At 38.9% G+C, this 25,731-nt stretch overlaps 1 protein-coding gene across 2 annotated transcripts in view; it reads right to left on the reverse strand.

Moving 5' to 3' along the window:
• Nucleotides 1-25,731, reverse strand: part of cntnap5a (contactin associated protein family member 5a) — a 145,925-nt gene that overhangs the window by 72,980 nt on the left and 47,214 nt on the right. For both annotated transcript variants that reach the window (XM_053626449.1, XM_053626448.1), the window contains exon 3: nt 23,174-23,367. In XM_053626449.1, coding sequence (XP_053482424.1) covers nt 23,174-23,367 — 194 coding nt within the window. The remainder of the gene's footprint in view (nt 1-23,173; nt 23,368-25,731) is intronic.

Consider the following 25,731-nt stretch of genomic DNA (forward strand, 5'->3'; position numbering starts at 1 on the left):
TTGTCATAACAATGCTGAGTTCTTAGTGATTTTTAAGGAATCACTCCCATGCAGACGATCAGATATGAAGCTCACATTTCCAAGAAAGGCCATGTTAATTAACATGAGAGAGTATTGGATGCAATGGGGCGTTTGCACAGTATTGTGCGGTGCTTTTGTTCATGTTTGTTCATTTATCTTACTTAAAGTAACTACTTTATCCTGGTCAGAGGTTTAAACTCCGGTGTAAACTACTCATTTGTTTATATATGTTTTTGGAAACAGGACCAAGAAAAATCATTATAAAATGACTGCTGGGTGGGATTGGTCATGAGGGTCTGCAGGATTGGACGAAACTGGTCAGAATGATTTCAGAAATAAAATATTTTAAAAATATATATTCAGCAAAAAAGAAACATCCTCTCACATCCAATTGCTTTTATTTCCAGCAAATTTCTTAACATGTGTAAATATTTGTATTAATATAAAAACTGAGACATAAACTGAGCAAATTTCACAGACATTTGACGAACAGAAATGGAATAATGAGTCCCTGAACAAAGGGGATGGGGGGGTGGGGGGTGGTCAATATCAAGAGTAACAGTCAGTATCTGGTGGCCACTGGCTGCTTCAAGTACTACAGTGCATCTCCTCCTCATGGACTGCACCAAATTTGTCAGTTCTTGCTGTGAGATGTTACCCCACACTTCCACCAAGGCATTTGCAAGTTGTTACAACCTGCTAATCATTTGGGATGGGAAGTCGTGTTTTGTGTGTATTGTGCCATGTTTTGTGTGCAGGTTCTAACTCCCTCCCAGTTTCCAGCCTGTCCTAGCCTGCCTTGCTCCCACCTCCCATGATGACATCACTAAAAGGCGACCATATTTAAAGAGGAAGAGGTGCCACGAGAGAGGAAGATGTTGGAGGTGGTTACCTGTGATTTGGTGTTAGGAGATTGTGTTTGGTTCATTTTGCTTGCCCTTGTGGCTATAGTATTCTTTGTTCTGATTGTGAGTTTGGTTATACCTGTACCTGTTCATGTGTATATATTCACCACTGTATACATGTTTCACTCGGTTTATTGGCAGTAGTGGTGTTGCTGCCATTTCTGTTGGGAGTGGGGTCCTTTTTCTCTCTGTTTTTGGATTAGGGAGTTAGGGAAGTACATTTGTATTTTTGTTGTTTTTCTTTTAGGTAAACTACCTCTCTAAACCAAGAGTTATTTTGTTTTAATAAACAAAAGAACTTTTGTTTCTTTTTTGGTCTTGGCCCACCCTGAAGATACACCTGGTGTTGTGTTCTATGTACAGTTGTATATACACTTGCTGATTTGTACAATTTACCACAACTTCATTGAAATCTGTTTGTGTCTGTAGTTCCTGGCTTCCCTAATTTAGAGGTCCTTCCCTTTAAACCGCGAATTGGTTACTCTGTGCGGCTCAACCTAGACTGGGTCGTAACACAAGTTCTCTATCGCAGTGGTTTTCAAAGTGGGGGCGCCCAGGGGGCCTCAACAATTTGGTGTGACAAATAAATAAATACATGATATATATGCATTACTATAACATGTTATTTGTAACAATACATATTAAAATCACATTTGCTATACCTAACTTTCTAATTGCTAAACAGACAAAACATCAACGTAATGGTCACTGTTTGGTAACGTTGTTTGCCTACCAGGAAGTGTTGTTACTCATGGAACGCTTGCTAGCATCTGGCTTAGTTAGCTACTACCAGCAACTGCTACCAGCTACCTCAAAAGAAATGGACAAGTTTTTAAAAAGAAAAAGCCCTGACGACAAGACCAACAGCCCAGCTGACCCAAGCTCAGCTGCACAAAAAAGAAGACCTCATGGCCAAATAAAACTCACAAGTATGAGGCTGCATACATAAAGTATGGATTTACTGTAGCACATAAGAATGACTATGAGTGCCCAAAATGCGTTCTCTGTCTGGAGATTCTCTCCAACGAATGTTTAAAGCCTTCTAAACTTCAGCGTCATTTGAAACAAAATCACCCAACAGAGGCCGAAAAGACAGTAGACTTTTTCAAACGAAAAGAAGAGAATTTGGCTAGACAGACGACCATATTTGTGCAGCAAGCTACTGTCCCCGAAAGGGCATTGAAGGCATTGTTTCTGCTGTCATACCACATAGCTTGTGCCAAGAAGCCACACAATTCGAGAAGATTTGATTTTACCAGCTACCAAAGACATTGTAAGAGAACTGCTTGGTGATGATGCTGCTCGGAAAATCGATGCAGTACCACTTTCTGATAATTCCGTAAGCCGACAGATTGGTGAAATGGCTGAAGATGTGTCTGCTCAACTTTTGGAGCAGGTGAGAACCAGCGAATATTTCTCTCTTCAGTTGGATGAGAGCACGGATGTATCTAATGCTGCTCAACTGCTTGTGTACGTCAGGTTCATTGCCCAGGAACGTTTTGCTAAAGAAATACTATTTTGCAAAGCCATTGAAGGTAGAACCACTGGGAGAGATATTTTTCAAGTTTTGGATGAGTACATAGAATCTAATGGACTTGACTGGTCTCGTTTTGTGGGGGTGTGTTCAGACGGGGCCGCGGCCATGACTGGGAAGAGCAGTGGAGTGACCGCTCGTATCAAACTGAAAGCCCCGAATGCACTTGCCACACACTGTTTGCTACAACGTGAGGCTCTCATCACGAAGAGGATTGACGATGAGCTTAACCAGGTATTACAAGATGTTGTACAAGTTGTGAATTACATCAAAGTCCACCCCATGAAACACAGACTGCTCACTCTGCTTTGCAACGAGATGGGCGCCTGTTTTGACGGATTGCTGCTTCATTCCAACGTGCGTTGGTTATCACGGGGGTCGGTTTTGAACCGCGTATAAGAAGTTAACGGGGAGATTGCGGAGTTTCTCTCATGTGAAAAGCATCAGCTAGTAGACTGATTTACAAATGCAGCCTGGATTCATAAACTTCACCACCATCTAAATGTACTGAATCAAAGCATGCAAGGGCGTGACACCTACATATTGCATGTGCAAGACAAAGCGTGTGCTTTTTCAAAGGAGATAGCGCTATGGTCAAACAAGCTCCAAGAGGGAATTACAGAAACGTTTCCATTACTTCACCAAGAGCTCCTAACATCTGGTGAGTTGGACACTATCTCTCCACTGATCCAGTCCCACCTTCAGCACCTACAGGGATATTTCAGAGACTATTTCCCTGACCTTGAAAACACACATCTAAACTGGGTTAGGAACCCCTTTGCTTTTGGTGTAGGTGCAAGTCTCGATTTTAAGGCACAGGAGGAACTGATTGACATGACAAATTCATCTGATTTAAAAATGAAATTTGAGTCTGTTTCCCTTCCTAACTACTGGCTGCATGTAAGAAAAGACTATCCTGTCCTGGCTGAGACGGTTCTGAAATGCCTTCTTCCTTTTGCAACACCTTACTTGTGTGAGTCTGGCTTTTCCACTTAAAAATACTTCCACTTAAAAATACTTAAAACAAAACACAGAGCACGTCTACATGTTGACAATGACATGCATATGGCACTAACAGACATAAAGCCCAGGCTTGACAAACTGTGTCGGAGCCAACAAGCCCATCCCTCCCACTAGTATGTTTTCTCTTTCTCACTCTCAGACAACCACACACACACAATCAATTCCTAATGTAATGTAAAGATGTAAGATGTAATTATTAATTTTAAAAAATGGGGGATATATTCAGAAGTCTGTATTTTTAATGTGTTTTAAAGACATCTTGCAAAAGGTGGGCCTCGGTCAAATGTTAATGCCATTTAGGGGGCCTTGCCCTGGAAAAATTTGTGAACCCCTACTCTATCACGTCTGGGGGACACATGGTTACATGTAATTTTCCACTGCAAGGATGATCAGCTGTCCTTCCTGTCTCCCTGTAGCAATGTCTCGGGCATCTTACATTACAGACATTGCAGTTTATTACTCTGGCCACATCTGCAGTCCTCATGCCTCCCTACAGCAGGCCTATAGCATGTTCACACAGGTGAGCAGGAACCCTAGGCATCTTTCTTCTGGTGTTTTCCAGAGACAGTAGAAATGTCTATTTAGTGTCCTAAGTTATTGTAACCATGACCTTAATTGCCTACCACCTGTAAACTGTTAGTGTCTTAAGGACTGTTCCACATTCCTTAAACATTGTTTAAACCATTTCCCATAATGATCTGTAAAGCTTATTATTATCTTTAAAACACAGTCTCCTGAAAAAGGGATGTTTCTTTTTACACTGCTGAGTGTATATGTGTGTGTGTGTGTATATATATATATATATATATATATATATATATATATATATATATATATATATATAAGTTGTATTAATTCAATTAAGTCATGTGCTCACTTCAAGCTACCACCTTCTCATGGGTTGGAATAAGTCACAGCAATTAACTATATTTTAAACTTTTATATTTCAAAGAATATTCTTTAAATTCTTGCAAACCCAATCCAGTGTCTCTCAATTAAGTTAATGAACTTAAATAAATATTTGTCATATTTTTACGCTTGGAAAAATTTAATAAACTGTACCAATGTGTCAAACTGGGTTGGCACCCTTCAGTGGTGTTTGTGTTTGTACCTTTTCAGTATACCTTTCAGCTAATTTATTTAGACATAAAGGTAGTGAGCAATGGTTGCTCAGAGATTAAGGCTCTAGATATGCCTATTGATTGGAAGGTCCTAAATGTTGGCAAGCTGCCACAGTTGGTTCCTTTAGAAGTGTTCTTAACCCTTCAACTGCTTTATATAAAAGCATCAACCAATTGAGTAAAATACAGTCTAAAGATACACCCTTAAGGGTTGCCATTCCATTGACAGTTACACACATGCCACAAACACAAGTGGGTTTTGTGTAAAGAAATGCACTGTATCATCCCATAACAGTTACCAGACCTGAACTACTGAGACCAAAGTGCACTATCTAATAAGGACATTTTTTTAAAATAAATGCCTCAAGTTTCTATAAATGTCATCACATTTTCAACTATTAATCCCCCTAATGCCCAGTGATTAGGGCTTGACTCACTCTACAGGAATATGTGAACAGATTAAAAGAAACCCACATGATTCACAGTGAATCACAGAGTTGTGAAAATGTCAACTTTTTTGTCTCTTTTTCCTCCGAGCGAGCTGCACGCAGACCGATGAGAACATGTGACAAATAAATCATGCGTAATATTGCAGGAGAACAATATCGTGAAGCACACTCCCTCAGAAATCTGTTGTGCCACCTACCTTGTTCTGATGCCAGCCAGTTTTTTTCTTGTGTGTTAGTGTAAAGTAATATATTATGCACTCCACAGACAAAACATTTATCATTTCAGAAAGCTCCCAATTAATTCAGATACGTTTTCTCAAGATTCCATTATTCTGCAGGTGGAAAAAAAAAAAAAAACATATTGTGAAGAATATTAATCGTGTCAATATTAGACGACGAACACAGTCTTTTAGGAGCTGCATGTGTTTGTGTTAGTGTTTGAATGAAATACATGGGGTCACAAAATGTAGTGAAATTCAGACACACACTTAGTTTTAAAAATAGAAATAACTATAAAGCAAGTACTCTGAATTTTGAAGTCACTTTTACACCCAGCTGTAACTACAGTGAAGTTAAAACCTAAGGGCCATATTCAGAGTTGAGTTATGTGCACATAGAGAGGAGTTAATAACAAAATTGCACACATCGGTATTCAAATTTCAGATGCAGACTTAAGTGGTGCTCAGACAGGGATGTGCATATCAGCCATATCGGCATATAAGTCCAGTGGTCCAAGTGTCTGACAATTTCAAGTAACCACTTAAAACGTCATGCTGAAATGTATGTTTTGGGCTATAATTAAATGCCAACATATTTGGAATGCCATTAAAGTACAATGCTAAATACAGAAATCTGACACAATTAATCTTACCAGTATATAAACCAGGCAATTTAGGATGTAAGAAAACTATTTTAAGGTAAAGTAATCTCAATATGACCCCCAGAATTTGAGGGCCTGCGTAACCCGACTCTGAAGGTGAGTAACTTTCCCCATGTAACGTTTGACGGCTCTGAATACGCCCCTTAGTGATTTAATGATTTTACTTATGGTGGTGTACAGAATTTTAACTGCTGTCTACATATTCCATGTACAGTATATATTATGCTTCATTTTCATTGTAACTGATATAACGCTTTTGTGTTCACAGGAGAACAATTTTTTTTGGTAAGACACTGAGAAACACTGAGCCAAACTCGCCATATTGGAGTGGGCTGAGCTTGCACATAATACACATCTAACACTGTAAATTGCCAGATTTTTACACAATAATTCTGTCCGTGACTGTCAGACAGAGAGTGTTGGAGAAAAGGTGTGGAGTTTGTTGCTCCAAACCATATGTGAATAATAAAGTAAGATTTAATTGGATTCATCAGTATGAAGCAGATACCAGGAGCTGAACACGACAAAAGGAAACTAATTATAATGTTTTGAAATAGCAGTTACATTTGTGCCGCAAGTTTACACCTGTGTTATCAATAGTAATGCCATAATAACGTATTTACCTGAGACACATTTTAAAAGAACACACATTTTACAATACTGACAAGCTTCCAAGCTGTTATATATTTGTTTAAATGGGGAACAAAAAGGTACAATTTTAAATCTAATTTACTCAGTCGCAGCCTAAAAAGTGCTCCATTTGTGAAATGAGTCTCTGATGTTTATGATAGAAAGGCCAATTTAACCTTGGCTGGTATTTCAAAGGAATAAATGTATAAACTTTCCCTGGTATAACAGTCAGAAAAAAACTCACAGAGACACTAGAGAGCAAAAACAAGCTTGTTACCTTACGCTCCCGTTTCTACAGCTTTATTATTATTATTATTATTATTATTATTATTATTTGAAAGCCGACAGAATCTTTCCACCCTCATTCTCTGAGGTCATCTCCTCTTCTTTAATTATTGTCCACCTACCTATAGAAATCGCTCAAAATGTGAGTAGATTAAGTCCAAGAATGACTACTGCTCAACAGGGAATGAAAATAAACCAGCTCATTATTACTGATATATCCGTACATTGTTCATTATGCTGTATGAAATATTTATACTCAAAGCTTTTTAAGAAAAGTGCATTCTAAGCTATATCTGTGGTGGTCTGGGATTTTTTTTTTCTTTTCATCATATACTTTGATATCTCTACTTTCAGAAATCATAAATACAGGGTGGCTGAAAAGTCAGGAACTGATGAGAGTAAAAGTGCATATAATTTGTTATATTTATTATTTACAACATACACCAATCAGCCATAACCTCTGACAGGTGACATGAATAGCATTGATTATCTTGTTACACTGGCACCTGTCAATGGGTGGGATATATTATGCAGCAAGTGAACAGTCAGTTCTTGAAGTTGATGTGTTGGAAGCAGGACAAATGGACAAGCGTAAGGATCTGAGCGACTCTGACAAGGGCCAAATTGTGATGACTAAATGACTTGGTCAGAGCATCTCCAAAATGGCTGGTCTTGTGGGGTGTTCCCGGTATGCAGTGGTTAGTATCTACCAAAAGTGGTCCAAGGAAGGATAACCGGTGAACCAGAGACAGTCATGGGCAGCCAAGGTTCACTGATGTGCATGGGAGCGAAGGCTAGCCCGTCTGGTCCAATCCCACAGAAGACCTACTTTAGTACAAATTGCTGAAAAAGTTAATGCTGGCTATGATAGAAAGGTGTCAGAATACACTGTGCAGCTGCAGACTGGTCAGAGTGCCCATGTTGACCCCTGTCCACAGTAGGGGTCTACAATGGGCACGTGAGCATCAGAACTGGGCCATGGAACAATGGAAGAAGGTCGCCTGGTCTGATGAATCACATTTTCTTTTACATTATGTAGATGGGCAGGTGCGTGTGTGGGTGTCAATTACCTGGGGAAGAGACCGCACCAGGATGCACTATGGGAAGAAGGCAAGCCGGCGGAGGAAGTGTGATGCTCTGGACAGTGTGCTGCTGGGAAACCTTGGGTCCTGCCATTCATGTGGATATTACTTTGACACATACCTCCTACCTAAACATTGTTGCAGACCAAGTACACCCCTTCGTGACAACAGTATTGCCTAATGTCATTGTTCTCTTTCAGCAGGATAATGCGCCCTGCCACACTGCAAAAATTGTTCAGGAATTGTTTGAGGAACATGACAAAGAGTTCAAGGTGTCGACTTGGCCTCCAAATTCCCCAGATCTCAATCCGATCGATCCATGGAGGCCCCAATTCACAACTTACAGGACTTAAAGGAGCTGATGCTAATGTGGTGCCAGATACCACAGCACACCTTCAGAGGTCCTGTGGGGTCCATGGCTCGATGGGTCAGAGCTGTTTTTGTAGAGCAAGGAGGACTTACACAATATTAGGCAGGTGATTTTAATGCTATGGCTATTCTGTGTATACGTGCTTACATGTTTACCCTTATACTCTATGCATTTTCTTTTCAGCTTCTGTATCTTGTTTTTTTCAAATGTTGCTCAACATATTCAGATCTACATATTTGCTCAACATATTCCCGCTGGTTCCTAACTTTTCAGATACCCCGTATATTTCAATAAGACTACACAGAAAGTTTTTTTATTTACTTTCTAACCTTGCCTAGGCATCACATCAGGTAACAAGCTAGTAACAAACACAGCAAACATGTAAATGCAGCCAGTTTGACTACTACCTTTCTGAAAAGGTGTTTTTTTAAAATTAATTGTGTGCCTCCTATTTGTATCTGTATAGAGTGCTGAAAACCCCCCAGAAATGAGTTAGCGTATTTGCAATTCCGGTTCCATTGTCCCGAAGTCAATGGATTTTTTGAATGGGTTTTTGGTTAAATGCCTGAAATAAGGTCTGTGGCTAACACAAGCTCAACATATTTTTATATTTTATTCTACAACATAAAATACATCAGTCATACCCAACTCGTGATTTTTTTTAAAGCATTTACGTCTCTTGAAAAAGGTGCTTGCTAACAACTGACTGCAGAGGTTGTCGGGGACATTAAACATCATGCCGAACAGGAAAACTCATCTACTATAGCCTCGCTCCAACTCAAACTTTCCAACTTTTTGATTTATTAATTTATAGTATTTTCCAATTGTAATGTTTTTTTTTTCAAATTGTAGTGCTATAAATTCCATAAATTTTGAATAACCAATGAATAGTTCTTCTGTAGTTAGGCAATTTTTTTTTCTTCTGCCCCGGGAAGCAACCACAAATCATTGGATGGATGTTGCTCGTTTTATCATTTCCCGACCAATGTTGCCCAGCGGAGACTTTGGGTTCATGCAAAGCAATTGAAAGAGTTGTTCGAAGCTTAGTGGTGGTGACGTTGAAGTCATGCAACCATGGTGTAGTTCTTTTATGGCCTAACTTTTTACTTCTGGCGATTGTATTTAGGCTTAAAAATTCAAAAATTTGTGTTCATTTGTGTTCAAAGATTATCTTGATGAACGTGTAAAAATCATAAACTTCTGTTGGCCACAGAGCTTATTTTCTGCAGTAGAAAATTCCTACTGGCTTTTTGTCGAGGGATCCAGGGAATCATCCTTGTATCTGTTTAGTACACATTATCTTTTAAATCCAAATTATTTGTTTGTACTTCAGCACCTACATATTGCTATCATGATCAGGCAGAGCTCAGTGGAGTGAAGAGACGACATTGAGGATCGTGTTTAAATGTGAGTGACTGATGCAGCTGATGCTGACAGTCAAATTGAGAACTCATTTCATATTGCAAACTTTACTAAAATTTGGCAAGATTTGACAAAATTGTAACTGTTTGTCAAATTTTTGTAAAATTATCTGTAAGTAGATTGAGTTACAAATGTACAGGTAGTTTGGGGATCTTCAGTGGGATTGGAAAGTAATCATTTAATGTAACTTTCTCACTTTTCACTGCTGGGGCTAAACAGACTTCATACACACACACACACACACACACACACACATTATATATATTATATATAAAAGAAAATGTCCAAATCTGACCATGTGAGGGGTTTTCCCAGGCCACCACACATATGTTGTTTATATTGCTTTGTAATCACTGGAGAAAGGCTAAGAGACATCTTCTGTGTCACTCCTTCCATCGCGTACTCATATCCTTTGTGATATGCCTATGTATGATGAAATATGTTCCTTTTCCAGAATTACCTCTCTTCTTCCACCTCTGGGAATAAAACCATAACAATACATCCTCCCAGTTACCTTTGCCCCCTGGGCACGGCGACGACATACCAGGCTCAGATACCATGCCCATGTAAACAACTTCCCCTGAACACTTCATTATCTTCCTTCCTGTCTTGTCCACCTGGACTGGTTGCATCAGCCGTTTACGTATGATCCTCCGGGTCATGCGTCACTTTGTCACCACTGTTAAACCTTTTTTGAGGTGAATGTGTCCCATGAGGGCAGAAGCTAGCTAAATGAAGGTAATTTGGCATAATTGGGGAGGAGGGAGATGAGATGGTGGAAGATGTTTGTGTCAAAGACAGCATTAGGATCAGGAAGTGTAGTGTACAAGAGTACAGTGGAAAAACACAGACTAGCCTCAAATCAATATAGGCGATTGTATTGTATTGTATTGTATTGTATTGTATTTTTTACCATAACATGACTCCTGTAACAGCTCTAACAGCAGCTCATTGATTGGATTCGACCTCACTGCCTAAATGTGAATGTAAAAATTATTGACCCTTCTATAGTATATTAGGCCACTAATAATCATGTTTGGTGAGAAAGATACAGGGACATGCTCATAATCCAGGCGACTGTGAGTAAACAAATGCAAATGAGTTTATGTTGAGCTGCTCTGTTTAGTATGGTCCTGTGGGCTTTCTAATGGTTCCATTTACTTCCTCACCATGTTTTTAAGCAAAAGCTGTGAGTTCATCCACATAATGGCATTCTCAAAGCAACATGTGACTAAAATAGCTTGAAATCGGTGCAACATTCATATTCTTTTATTATTGTCTAAATTCGAAAAAACAAAAAAGATACTGAGCTAAATACATTGTGGAAATGAGGGGTTAAATGAGCTGCTCTTATTCCCTGGGGAGACAAAGGCTTGAGTGTGTGTCAGAAATAGAGAGCATACCTAACAGCAGAGCTGAGACAGCTTTCCCAAAGGGATAAAATCTCTCTCTCTCTCTCTCTCTGTGTGTGTGTGTGTGTGTGTGTGTGTGTGTGTGTGTGTCTGTGCGCGCACTTCTATCTACCTGTCTCCAGGCTTATTTTCCTCTTCCTTTGTCTTTTCCTCTCCCCATTCCATTTTTTTTTCCCTTTTCCATCTCAAACTGTAATTCAGTTTTTCATGTTTATTTATATTACAAACAATAATGAACTTTTACAGAATGTAAAACTGCACATTGTTAGGACTACATAGGAACTGGAGAAAATAATCGATAAACAAATAGGTGTTGTAATAGTAATGGATGGTTTTTTTTCTGTATGATGCATGTGTGTATTCACTTAATGTGTGACCAGGCCTATCTGTCTAGCTCTTTCTCCATCCCCCCTTTCCTTCCTCACTTTTCTTCCTTACATTCCTGATGGGCATTGCGCTCCTGAGCCTGAGAACCATCAGAGTGCATGTTTTATTTACTGCTGCTCAACGGACTAGAAAAAAGAAAAGACAAAATATCTAAAGGGAGGCGGGTGATGATTCCATCACACGGCGATGGCACTGTAGGAAAATTAATGCCCGGGGTGATTTTTCTCAAAGCTATTTTACACGTATGAGCAAAAACAAATGCATTAAATTGCTAGTCATTTTTCATATTTGTGCCTCAGTTGACAACCGGGAAAATTAAAAACACATCAAAGATGAGGGACTTGATTATGGGTTACAGGAAGAAAAAAAAAAACTAGGGCAAAGTAAATGAAACCTGACTGTATTTCATGTTTGCACATTGTTTTATGTTTTCAAATAGTAATTTGTTAAAACATATACCTTGTTCACATAGACTGTTTATTCTCACACTGCACATGTTGTAATGACTAATACTATCCCATACTAATCTTTTATACTGACTTAATTAGTGTGTGCATTATATGTAACCACCAGCTTTCAGTTAATAAGAGCTAAACATACAGGCTACTCCTGACTTACTGGCATGCTTCAACACAATGGGTAAAATGATTACCAGTAAAGTGAGTTTTTCAAACTACACTCATGCTCTATTGTTGCCTTTGGCCAGGTTACCCCGGGGTTTAAATGTGAGGTTTATTACGTATAAAACCTCTTAAAAAGGAACAGATGGTCACTGACCTTGAAGGATGTTGGTGAAAGATTCAATGTGTGCCATATACTGTATGTGTCCTCTGTGTGTCTGTGTCCTGTATTCTGAGGTTACTGTGTATCCCATACTTAACAGAAAGAGGTTTCATGTACAGTTTTCATAACACTTATGATGACTGTAAGAGAAATCTGTAAGAGAAAGAGAAAGAGCTATGAAGCTGCAGACCCAAGCCAGTTGTGACTACAAAGAACTTGAATTCAAGTGTTGGTCCGTGTCCTTTGTGTTGGATTAATCACAAAAAAAAATTATGGATCTCTAAAGGTCCAGTACTGGATATTAAAAAATAAAATAATAATAATAATAATAATAATAATAATAATAATAATAACATCAGCCCTGTTGTAAGGACGACAGTCTTGGTCTCCATGTGTGTAAACCAAATATATGAAAGAGATTCCAAAAATTTCAAGCTAGTGCATTTCAGAACACTTTTTATATCAACTTTAAAAATATATAACATTCTTGTATGTTTAAAAATATCAGAATATCACTCATACCTTTTGTTACACATAATTTAATCAATATATAATAAATATTTTGCTCATTTTCATAAACGGGGCCAATAATTTTGGAGTTGACCCTCGATCAGCAAACATATATTTTGTACTTGCTCACTGCTGCTATAGATAGTCCCATATGAATACTGGAGAGATCTGAAATTCCCAAACACGCTTTGTGCCCAAGTCCCAACCTGTCTTCAGTGGATAATCTCTGGACATTGGATACTTGTATATAAGAACTGCTGCTATAATCATAAAGGCTATAATGCTTACACTGAAAATCCATTCAACCACTCGTGGCTCTGAATACCACTGAAATACTAATAACCTATTTTGAGTGACCAACGATTAAAAAAATGTTGGTATTTGACAGATATAAGCCAGTGTTCCAATAAATTGCTTTGCCTTATTGTGCAATCATGGTGCAGCATGCTTAGTGCCTCATTGAGCTCCATAGATTTATTATTGTAATTAGTGGTCAAAAATATGAACTGCAACAAGTGCTGCCCCATGTATGCGGATTGAACATTTTTATTGGAGAAAAAGCAGCAGACTGAATAGTAAATGACAGGGATTGTTCATGGTTTTTATGGCTAATTGGGATAGTTTATAAAGGAACTTGTGTTACAACAAATAATCAGAATTAAACCTAATAAAAAGTGTTGCCAGTGTGTCTGATATACAGAAGCATTTATTTTATTGTATGATGTATTGGAAAGATTGGGAAAGGGGAAGGGGGATTAAGGAGATGATAATTGTCCGTACACCAAAAAGCAGGTGCATCATAGTGACCAACACCTAGGCTGAGGAAAAGAAAAAAAGTGTCTCCTTTTTCCAATTTTTTGGCTAGGTTCAGGTCTTATTTTGTGTTTTTTGAGATCTAGTTGGGCTGGAAATGTTGCTGTAACCTGGCATCCCTGGGCAACACGCTGCTAGACTGTACACAGGATGACTATATGTTATTGACTCCTATTAATCAACTGTAAAAACTCACTTAATAGTAGACTATATTATAAATCAAATGTCATAGGCTCTTGACTTAATTTTGTTTGAGGCTATGTCATTATGAACATCATCCTGCCTCAAAGAAATTTATGGTCATGAACCGCTACTGCTTTCAATATACTTAGTACTGTTTGGCTTTATAGGCTGCAATTGTGGAAGCATAATGATTCATAATCGCACCCAGAAGAGGACGGGTTCCATTTTTGAGTCTGTTTCCCCTCAAGGCTTCTTCTTCATGTTGTCTCAGGGAGCTTTTCCTTGTCGCTGTTACCTCTGGCTTGCTCATTATAAATCTAAATATAAATCTACATCTAGATTTCAGTAAAGCTGCTTTGTGACAGTTTTCTATTGTTAACGCACAATACAAAGAAATTGGATTGAATAGTACATATATAATACACACCTCAAAACCGATATTAACATGTAGTGCACATCTTGAGCCACATCCTGAGCTATGAGTGGCCTTCTGTATAACAGTCAAACTGCAAAGTTTTATAGTGGAAAAGAAAAGTACTAGACTATTAGGATGCTTATCGATTCTACAGAGGAAGGTGTAGGAGAACTTAAGGTGCCGTGTACAGAACATGTCAACTTATTTTTCTTAAGGATGTTGAATTATGGCTCTTATGAGCCAGGTTCTCGATCTAAATCCTAATAAATGCCTTTCTATTTATTCCACAGACTCTTGCAAAATTTTTATCAATTGATCCAGGTATATTTAAAGCACCAAAATGGTGCTTTTTCAGGATGGCCAGTTGTACATGCCTGTAGGATTACGGACAGCAAAGACACCAGTAAACAAAAAGGCACCTGGACTACACTGAGCAGTGCTGCAGGACTATCTTGTGTAAAGGTTAAAAAAAAAAAACAAAAAAAAAACACAAAGTATGCACAAAGTATCTAACTGAACCAGCTTGTGCAATTCTATTGAATGCAAAAATGGCTGTTCACTGAATCTTCACATTCTTACAAAATCACACTCCACTCTTGCACTCTTGTACTCCTGCATAATTGGCAGATTTTTTTCCCCTTCATCATGTGAAAAGAGAATTGCTAGGGAAAAGCTAGTATGGATACCGCTTAATGTGAATTTTAGAAACTTTGTGTATGCTGCATAGTTGTCATGTGACATGATGTACGTTTTTCCAGTATTCATTAAGTATCATGAAATCTGTCATAAGAAAATGCTAGAGAGAAAATAGCTTTTGCCATGCTGCCATGTCTGTCATACGCCAGGTTGGGTTTTTATCCTTTATTACTTTCAGGCAGTTTATCACCAAAAGATACCCAAATAAGCTACCCAATTACCTAAAGCTAGTCAAAGGATCACAAACCAGGAAGAAAATGGCTCCAGAAGAAATGAAAATGGTCATACATTATGACTAAATGTCTTTTCTAGGATGCTCTTCATTAAAATGACTGCAGATCATAAAGCAGAAAAAAAAAATCTCATTCTCTTCTCTTTTCTATTAGTAGTATTTCTTTCCCAGAAACCAGACTGAAGTAAAATATATTTAGAATGCAAACTTACTATGTTTTCCCCAGTGGTATGCTGTATGATAAAGCTCACCAAGAGGCCAGAATGGAATTGGATATCTAGGTCTATAAAAACACAGAGGGTCATGAACTTCTTCACAACCACTAGAGAAACCTTGTGGAAATTCAGTTGCAGGTCAAGCACATTCTATGTGATATTGGTTAAGAATTTTCTTATTCTTGAGCCCAAATGAGTCTCAGGCATCATTAGACTTGATGGGAGCGGAATGGGCCAGCAGGCTCCTGCTTCAAGCAAAGCAGTCCAACAAAATGATGGGTCTTTCATATCGATTACCTGTGTGCTGCTTAAGCCTCTGTGTAATGAGAGAATAGAGAGATAGAGGAAAGATGGAGGGGGTAGGTGGGGGGTGATTTAGAGGTCTATAGTAAATGGAAGATAATTGTTGCCTGAAGCACCAAATGAATCCAAGGGGAAGTTCAAAATATTGGGGCTGAAAGCAGGTTAACCGTATTTAAAACTTATTTTCTTTTGTTTCGTTTCCTTTTTTTGCTTGAGGGCTATATATATATATATATATATATATATATATATATTTGGCAGGGCTTGAAATGTTTCAAGCAAAGCAGAAAAAAGACTGTTGGTATGAATGACATCATGGACAATGAGATAAGTATTGCTCCACACCAGGTTTGAACACCAGCCATCCCATGTGTTGTTCTTTATAGACATAGTTCTTTGACTCAAAGAGAGTCCGTCTTAGATATCTCGGCAAGGGATGTTTACCACACTGGCTATTAACAATAGCTATTCTTGCAGAAAAAGGAGGGGAATTACTTTAAATCAACCCAAATAGAGCTTGGGATAAGACAACTTTATCAAAAAGCACAACCAGCTCCTGGCTTTTAAATGCCACTGTGCTGACACCTAAGACACTTGATCATTCAGCAGTTCAGTCTGATTTCCTCAAATCTTTACTCAGCTCCCTGAAGCTAGTCACAATCTCAGCAAAAGTACTGTACTGGAAATAATTTAATACCACTTCTTCCCCTTTCTCTCTTCCTCTCTCTCTTGCACAGACATCAACATTGACTGACAAGAAAGTCTTGATGTAGTTCAAAACCTTTTGGCAACTTGTAAGAAGAAAGCAATGACCTGAAGGAGGGACTAGCCAAGCCTCTGAACTCAGCAATTTTCCAACAAGGTAATCCCTGTTCAGGTGACAGCCATACAAGACGTGAGGCCAATGAATGTGCCGAGTGAAATGTGTCGCTGTCAGCTGCCAGCGGCGGGGAAAACTTGAACACACTCTATTTGTCTCAACAGCTATTTCTGCTTTTGAAATATAGGCTTGTTGCTTTGAATGCTATCATTCAGATGATATCATTACACCTGTCTGTCTCACTTTGGGCTTTTCTTTATCCCAGTGGAGTAGCTTAGCACAGTGGGATGTAAATGCTAACTACATCATTTGAGGATTGAATCAGTGCTAGACCATGACCACTGACAGGGAATCCCTGCCATCATTGGCACCTAATAAGAGAAATGGACAATTAAACTTCAGTGGACCCCCAAACATGGACAGCATATGGCCCAACTGGGACTTGAATTAGAGTCGCAGCAGTCCAGCTTTAGGGTTTCTTGTTACACAGAAACACAGAGAACATTGAAAAGAACATTTCATCATGAGACAAAGAGAATCATTAAATTTGCAGTGACCTGATACACTCATTGCCCCAAACCCCCCACCCCCACCCCACCCCCAGCTTTAATTCTCCATGGGATAAATTCCACTGGGTGTTGGAAATAATCCTTTGAGATTCTGGTTAACGTTGGCATCACATTGCACTGCATCACATGATTTCTGCAAATTTATCAGCTGTGCATTTATTCTGTGAATCTCATGTAAAGGGAAAAACCGAGGTAGGAGTAGGAAGGGAGATTCTCCCTGATCAAAGCAAATCGGGAATGGTTCGACGTGATCTACTCCCTCAGGGTGTATATCAAGAAGGAGCCTTCTAACCAGGCTGAAACCATCTCCCACCCTCCTCCCGCCTCCTGGTGCAGCCAAGAGCTCTGCTTTACTTCCCTGCTCTGCCTCAGACATCACTATGCCAGGCTCCTCTTTGGACATTACTCCGCCTTCCTACTCAACTGAGGACATCGCTCTACCTTCCTGCTCGGTTGAAGACGTTGCTCCGCCATCCAGCTTGGCTGAGGACGTCACTCTGCCATCCAGCTCGGCTGAGGCCATCCTACTCGGCTGAGGACATCACTTTGCCATCCAGCTTGGCTGAGGACGCCACTCTGCCATCCTGCTCTGCTGAAGATATCGTTCCTTTTCCCTGCTTTGCACCTTATATCGCTCCCCCTTCCTGCTCCACGGAGGACATCGCTCCTCCCTTATGCTTCGCAGAGAGCATCGCTCCCACCCCTGGCCTCACGGAGAGTGTCACTCCCCCCTCTAGCTTCATGGTGAATGTCGTTCCCCCGTTGGGCTCTGCCTTGAGCTATGTTCCCCCAACTGGCTGTGCCTGCATTCAAGCCAGCCTGGGATATCACGTCATCTCTCTGCGGTGCAGAAGACACCGCCCCACATCTGAACTTCAGGAAACACGTCAAGCATCCTCTGTCCAGCCCCACGAGGGATGAAACACAATGAAATGCTTAGGGATATCTGGTCTGGGGGTCCCCTCCTGAACTGATTACGTGCTTCTGGAACCGCATGTTAAGGTGCGGGGGATCTGTCATGTAATATCGGAGAAGGACTAGAGACTACGATTCCCATCAGCCACTGCACCTAGTCACATCTTGTTTTCACCTGATTCACATTTTGGCTCATTAGCACAGGTGTATATATAGTCACATTCTGCATTGCACTAGTTGTCTTGTGTTATTTGGTCAGTCTGTATTGGTATCCTGTTATGCTCACTCTTGTTTCATGTAAGTCTTGTTTTGTTGTGTACGTTATTAAACATTTCACTTCAGTTCTGCAATACCATCCACCTCTCCCTACAAAATGTCACAGATGACACTAATTTGTTATTTAGCCTAATCAGTTACGGCATAATCTACCGCCATACAATCTTTCCATATTAATAACCTTGCCATGAAATACATTTATAACACTGGAAAAAAAGATTCAAATAACATGTTAATAATAAGGGAAAATGACAACTTATATTATAAATGCATTGCTATTGCAGTGGTTTGATTTGTTGTCATTACAAAATGAACGTATTAAAGTGTAATATTTTCTGTGTGTCAATATCATCTTGTGTCAGTATCTTCTCGTGAAGCTTGTCTTGGGATATGTATTGTATCATGGCATTATTGTATCGTCTCATGCCTTGTGTCTCATTTTTTGCCCTGATTACATTTGGACAAATGTGATGGCAGGAAAATCCCTCATTATTTTTGTCTTTTCCTCTGTCATATTTGGAAATCTAATGAGTGATATCAATGTTATTATTTGACTCAAAGTTGGCTGGAAAATGCCAGAGCTGAGTGTGCACACGGATGCTATGTTTCCTGCCCAACGCTGTGTATGACAAAGCAAGGCAAGCTCAGCTATTGTCTACATCATTTCAATCATTCTATAGATGTGTGGGGGGGTTTTCTTTATCTAATTGTGTTTTACATTTCAGCTGTGCCATCTGTTTCCACCTTGTTGGGAGCTCAACAGTCTGTCAGTTATGCTTACATGATTGACAATATTTGGGATGGGAGCTCCTCATAATCAATACTTTTCAAACCACTAGAGGTTTCTTCATACACATGGTCAAGAGTAGTTCTAAACATATGCACATCCTCACACACTTTAAATAAATGATGTGCAAAAACCTGCATACACATGTTTGATAAATAAGAAACCAGGAGTAAAAAAGGTTGAGAGATCTGCTTTACTGTTCCTTTGCTACTGTTCACTTTGTGTTCAGTCACTTGCTTAAGAAACTTTTATAACGTCAATTGAAATCCAGATTGCATCGAATGATAATTAGTAAATTAAAATAAACAATCACAAAATGTAATTACATTCAAAATGGACAAACAGATGTGACACAGTGAGCTATATTTTTTTCCTCTGTTCTTTTCATCCTACTCATCGGCCTACACTTACACCCACAAATATCAAAGCATAATGAAAACATCGTATTGTGGCTATTAATTAGTGACACAGATGGACTCGTTCTCCACAGAGATGAAAGAGGAGCTCAAATAAACACAGATGAGGTGGCTGCCTGAACTTACTATGAAAAAAAGGCTTGTGCAACAGTAGAAAGAATGTGCAGGTTTGGCATTTGCTCACAAAATGAACAGAAAAGGAGTGCATATGTTTCATAACACCTTTGATTGAAGAATCAGGAGTGTAATTTCTCTTCCTATTGTTTGGGATTTTCTTTAAAATTCTTTTTGTTAGTGCTCTTCATTGGAGTATGATGACTAAAAGAAAAAGAAAAACGAATTATCTGCTAGAAAACATTTCTTAGCAAAAAAATAATCAACAATGGATTCAAATTAAATAAAAAATAATCAACAATGGACAGTCTGATTTCTTTGTCGGGATGGTACATGACACGGGATATGAATAATCTCCTTTGTACACCAAATATCCCCTCATGTGCAGAAGAAATTAATTACGTAGCTTATTTAAATGCAGTAGTTGTAAATCATGTGGTATAAGGTTTTATCTGCTAGACTTTGTGGAAAGATAACAGTAAGTCAGAATTTATTTTACTGTTATTTACCAATTTCTCCAAAATCTCTTCCAAAATTGTCTAATTAAGAAGATTTTTAACATAGAGTTGTTTTTTTTTTTTTTTGTAAACAAGTGAATAGAATAATTCATGCAATTTTGATATGTGATCAATGTGCGACCCAAGTTTATTTAGGTGTTTAATTTTCTGCTAGTAAATCTACTTTTCATTGCAGCATAATTAACAGAAAGAGAAAACCTTGTGAGGACAAACACAAACTTCTGCAGTTTTCTCTTCTGGTACTGCCAAATGACTAATTAACTCTACATATAAACTACATGCAATATTTCACCAAGTTTAAGTGGTCTCTTTTTAGACTGTAATATCTTTTAAATATCATTTTACCTTTTATATAACAGAGGCATCACAATTTGAAAGCAATTGCTTGGCAACAATATGGAACAATGAATCTCTTGGTTGACAATCTCCTCCATCATAATATGTATATTATGAGCATGAAGGCCTAGCCTCCAGAACGAGACTTTTAGATTTCATCATTGCATTCCACTTGGAAATCTAATGTTCCTTAAAATGATTTCAGCTTAAGAAGGTGACGGGTCTTGAAATGGAGTTATCATCATCTACATCAAGGTGTTAGCTACACCTGCCACCAAAATCCGATCAAACTGCTTTCTGCCAGTGATGGAAGATCAGATTTTAGCTTGTCATTCCACTGGGGATGGTAACAACTCTATGGAGGAAAACAATATCTGAAACAACAAGATGTGGTGGCTGGCTGACTACCTGGGAGGCAGCTTCCAAGCATCATTGATTGGATAGTGAAGTGATCGGATGGCAGAGGAAGGATGTTAATGTGTGCTGTAGAGAGACGAAAAGGGCTGAGGAATGTCAGTCTTCTCACATGTATAAATGGGACTCTTCTAAAACTGCTAGACAACCATCTATGACAGGTTTATTGGAGTAATAGCCAAGCATGAGACAGTTACTCAGCAATAATAGTAGATCCACTGAACAAGCCAATCAAAATCTCTCAGACTGGCTTTGGTTCCTGGGAAGAAATGCTATTTTAATGTGAATTATACATTACTATTTGATGAAAGATGATAATACAACAGAAATAGAAACAAATGTCAATCATTCAGACTTATCTCTATGGTGAACTGACAAACATTTTAATTAATACCATCACTGATTCAGGTCATCTTTAAACACTTCTGCTAAACTGTCAATATATCCTTATAGAGATAATTAAAATAAATGTTCTGGTAAAAATGTCTTGGGCTTACAATTTCAACATGGTCCAGCTGTATAAACAGGAAACTTTTTTGCAAGTTATTCATGTATCTTATGGAAGCAACAGCAAAGAAGGCTCATGTTTAAGCAGACGTTGTGGGTCCATTGTTGCTGAAAATGACTTACCACTTCAACAGCCTTGTGCTGTATTGATTTTTCCCTGCTTATTATTTTCTATTCTTAAAAATCATGATAAATGACTTAATCGTCCAGAACCGATAGCCTAAAAAAAGACATGAAAACAAGCATTTCTACTATTTAGGTTTAATTGGAGTAGGGGAGAATGTAATAATATTAACTGTGCAGTCGGGAACTGCTAGGCGGCAGCGCCAATTGAGAAAACTCAGCTGGATGATGGGTTTTTAAGTGATTAGGCTGTAAACAGGAAAAGAAGAAGTAAAAAACAGTGTTTTTTCAATATAATTATTTTTACAAGTAAGCAAACTGGTTGTCTAATGTGCAGGGGGAAAAAAACAGCCTATTTAATCACTTTCTGACTATTATCACTATTAACATTATTTGTAAAGTGATAGATTTAACAATCATTGCAGGGCTGATAGATTTTATTTCACATTAATGTACTTTACAAGCATTGTCCATGTACTGTGACAGAAAGTCAGGGTTCCCGTGTGAATTCAGTCGAATGCATTTGAGATTGGGGTAAGGGGGGCGGGATTTCCAGGTGTTTGTGGTTATTATTGAAGAGCTCAAAGCACCTGGATGTATCTTATTAAAGCACCACTTGTGATCTCCAATCAGGTAGTTAGCTGGTAGTTAGAATTAGCTCCTACGGTAGCTTTTTCTACAAATTAATTCAGTGTAGCTGTTGCTAACTTTTGTGATTTGCACTGTGAGTGGCTTGGTAGAAAAAAAAAAACCTGTACTCACATGGCACTTTCTGGATCATGATACTGCAAAGAGATAGGGGCTTGGAGAGAAGTTTACATGGAGGATGAAGGACTCGACTCCTTTGGTAGCTAAACCATAATTCTTTTTTACTTTTGTTACAATTCTGGAAATCACAACCCACCATTAACAAAGTTATTACATGTATTGTTTTTAGCCTATTTGACTGGTCACTTGAAGTGAAAACGTTTAATCTCAACTTTAACTCAAACACATGTAGGTCTATAAATAATGTGTACAAGAACCGAGTGATAATTTCAGTAAAAATGTGTTCTGTGAGTGGAAAATTAGAAAAGAAAAAGTGAAAAATAAAATGCTCCATGGCTCTAATAAACAGGCAAATATTATTGCAATATCATTAAGCTTTCAATCATTTGCATTTTAACAGGAATTAATTATATGTTTCACAGGCATTTGCATCCTTGAAAGGATCATCTTTAAAAATCAGTGAGCAGAGGAATAAATGTGATGTAAAGAATGTGGCTTTACCATTTACAAATTACGACATTAAATGAAATCCAAGTCTTTGCATCTTGATGCATCTATTATACTATTCATCAGTCACTATAGACTCCTAACCATGCAGCAAATTTGCATGAGTCCTTCCGTGGCTTCATTTGTTTTTACTGGATTCATTTTCAGTAGTCACACGGCTATATTAAGCTGCATTACATAACAGAGGCTGATTCCATTTTCCACTCCGGCATGGGATGTGTGTAATTGATTGGCTGAGTAAGCTAAAAGAAGATCTTTAAAAGGACATTGTCAGGAGGCCAATAAAACTTCACTCTTCAGCAGCCTCTGAGAGGTTAATTACTATCAATTTCGCAATCAAAAACCACGAAAATCACAGAAGTCCTGCATCGCCACAAATTGCTGGTTGCGAGATGTCGATGAAATAATGTAATGAAACTCGGGAAGACTCACCGCAACTCTGTCCTCGTTCCTGTACTGCTTCCAGACACTCCCGCTGTCGCTGTAGAGAAGTGTGTAGCCACTGACCCAGTCATGGCTGCCATGGCGGCCCTGTGTGGCTATAGCTGTCACCTCCATGCGTGCCCTGAGGTCCAACTGCAGCCATGGTGACCTGTCTGTCAACTGCGGGCTCCACCCACCACCTCCTGACAGGATGAATTTGACAGAAATATGATTTATATGACAACTTTCATGAAGTTGTGACTGTGTGTTTGGCAGGTGCATTCAATTGTCATATTGTTGCTCCATTTATACAATAATCACAAACACTATATGACCAAAAGTGCATTAGTGAGGTCAGGGCAAAGGAAGGTCTGGGGAGGTGGTCAGTGTTCCAGTTTATCCCAAATGTGGGGTTGAGGTCAGGGCTCTGTGGCCATTCAAGATCCTCTACTCCATCCTTGGCAAACCATGTCTTCATGGAGCTTGCTTTGTTCACAGGGGCATTGTCACGCTGGAACAGGTTTGGGCCTCTTAGTTCCATTCTATACAATTGCATATTATGTAAAGTGCTTGAGTGTCTAGAAAAGCGCTATATAAATGCAACTGTAAACTGTAAATTGTTTAGGGAAGGAACACATATTAGGCGTGATGGTTAGGTGTTCACAAACTTTTGGCCTTATAGTGTATCAAACAATGAAACTTAGAAGAAAAATAAATGTTAAGTCTTATGAGAAGAAAAAGTCTTTAGTTGTAGAAATCTACTGGAGCAATTCCAGTACAGACACAACACTGCAGGACCTTCAACCAAATCTAAAAAGCTTGATCTCATATGCCAGTGAAGACAATTCTCCAGACAAAGGCTCCCATGAATAAACGGTTTGAGGTGGACTAAGGCAGCAATACGTCATAATTTATCTAGGATATCTACATAGGCTATCAATTGGCGATAACATAATGAATGTTTTCTTACTGTTCCTTGCAAAAAAAAAAAGTTAATTCTTGAATCAGAACAATTGCAAATAACTTCTATTTAAACACAAGCTGCTCTCTCCTTCCCGCTGTGCCATGTTTTTCCACCGTCACTATTTCCTGCCTTCAAAAATTCAGCCATGCAATTTCTGCCTTCCTGTGTAGGCAGTATTTTTGGGTTTTTTTTTTTACATTTTGAATACACTGTGGATGGGAACTGCTCAGTTTTAGTAAGAGTGTGAGTAAGACTGGCAATAGAAGTAGGAACTGCAGTATCCAGGGTGTTGTAGGGGGACTCTTGGAGGAGACTCTCAGGGATTGCTGATTGGCCAGGCCTCCACAGTTCATCCTAGAATAGCACTACGTCATCAAGGGACGGTCGGGACAGACATTTCTGTTTGAGGAGTTTACTCATAATAAATGAGGGACAGGTGGTTAAAAAAATAACACAGTGTGGTCACCATGAACAGGCAGTAGAGTCCACCCCCATTTGTCTCTTTCTCCTATGAGTTTTGGTGTAAACCGCCATGCATATCACCAGAAAAATAAACTGCACTGCTTCAATCCTTTAATGAGGTTGAATGCTTAAACATAGGCATTGGGACAAAACAGTACAGACTGTATTCTGTGCTAAGTTAGTACATCTGCTAAAGTGATGCCCTCATGCCCTCTCGAGTGTGAAGGAACACACCAGAATGGTTCATTACTTAGCTGCTGCAGGCTGAGAGTCAATACTATAGGAGGAGATGAGAGATGAATATCACGCTGCTGATCTCCGGCACGCAGGGAGTAACATTTACACAGCCTCCTCGCCTCCCTCGGGGAGGGAAAGTGTTCTGTTTGCAAGGCGCTCACACACAGCGGAGGCTGGTGAAGGCTGAAAATAGCTTGGACACTGCAGCCAGAGTAATTACTCAGTTGAGGACCGGAGGAAAGCGGAAGGTGTGATTTTCAGGGGTTTTTTTACTAAATGCCTTATCCGCTGTGGGTGAAGGGCTTGTCTTTAATCAATTTCTTGGGTAAAAAAACCAGACATAAAAAATGCCCCCCCCCCCCCCCCCCAAAAAAAAAAGAAAGTAACCAAAACAAAACTTCTTTTGGTTTGCACACTTCATATATTCATTTCTCTTCACTCATTTTATTATTATCGTCAAATAGCCCAGAGAAACAGATGGATTGGCAAGCCATGTGACATTTTTTATGTTCTTATAACATTGAGACTTTGCAAAGGTCTCGTTATACATCTGTGCACTATTCATTAAAGTTGTGCATTGAATCCGTTGAAGATTTGAGCACTGGGAATGGCATGCGGTCTGTTTTACATATGAATAATAAAACAGTTGTATGAAATTAGCATTGATTTTAGTGCAAGGGATGAATCAGCTTCAGTAGTGTAGAAACAGGAGCATATCCACCTGTCTTTCTTTTACACATCACATACTATATATAACACACATGAAACAGAGCATAATTTAACCAACATATGCACATCATTTACATGAAAAGTGCTATAATGTACGCATATGTAGAGATGTAGCCAGTAAAACAGAACTAGTACCACTAGGGCCACATGTCTAAAACAATACAAAATCTAAAAT

This window comes from Ictalurus furcatus, chromosome 6, assembly GCF_023375685.1.
Source record: "Ictalurus furcatus strain D&B chromosome 6, Billie_1.0, whole genome shotgun sequence".
In the NCBI taxonomy this organism is placed as follows: Eukaryota; Metazoa; Chordata; class Actinopteri; order Siluriformes; family Ictaluridae; genus Ictalurus; species Ictalurus furcatus.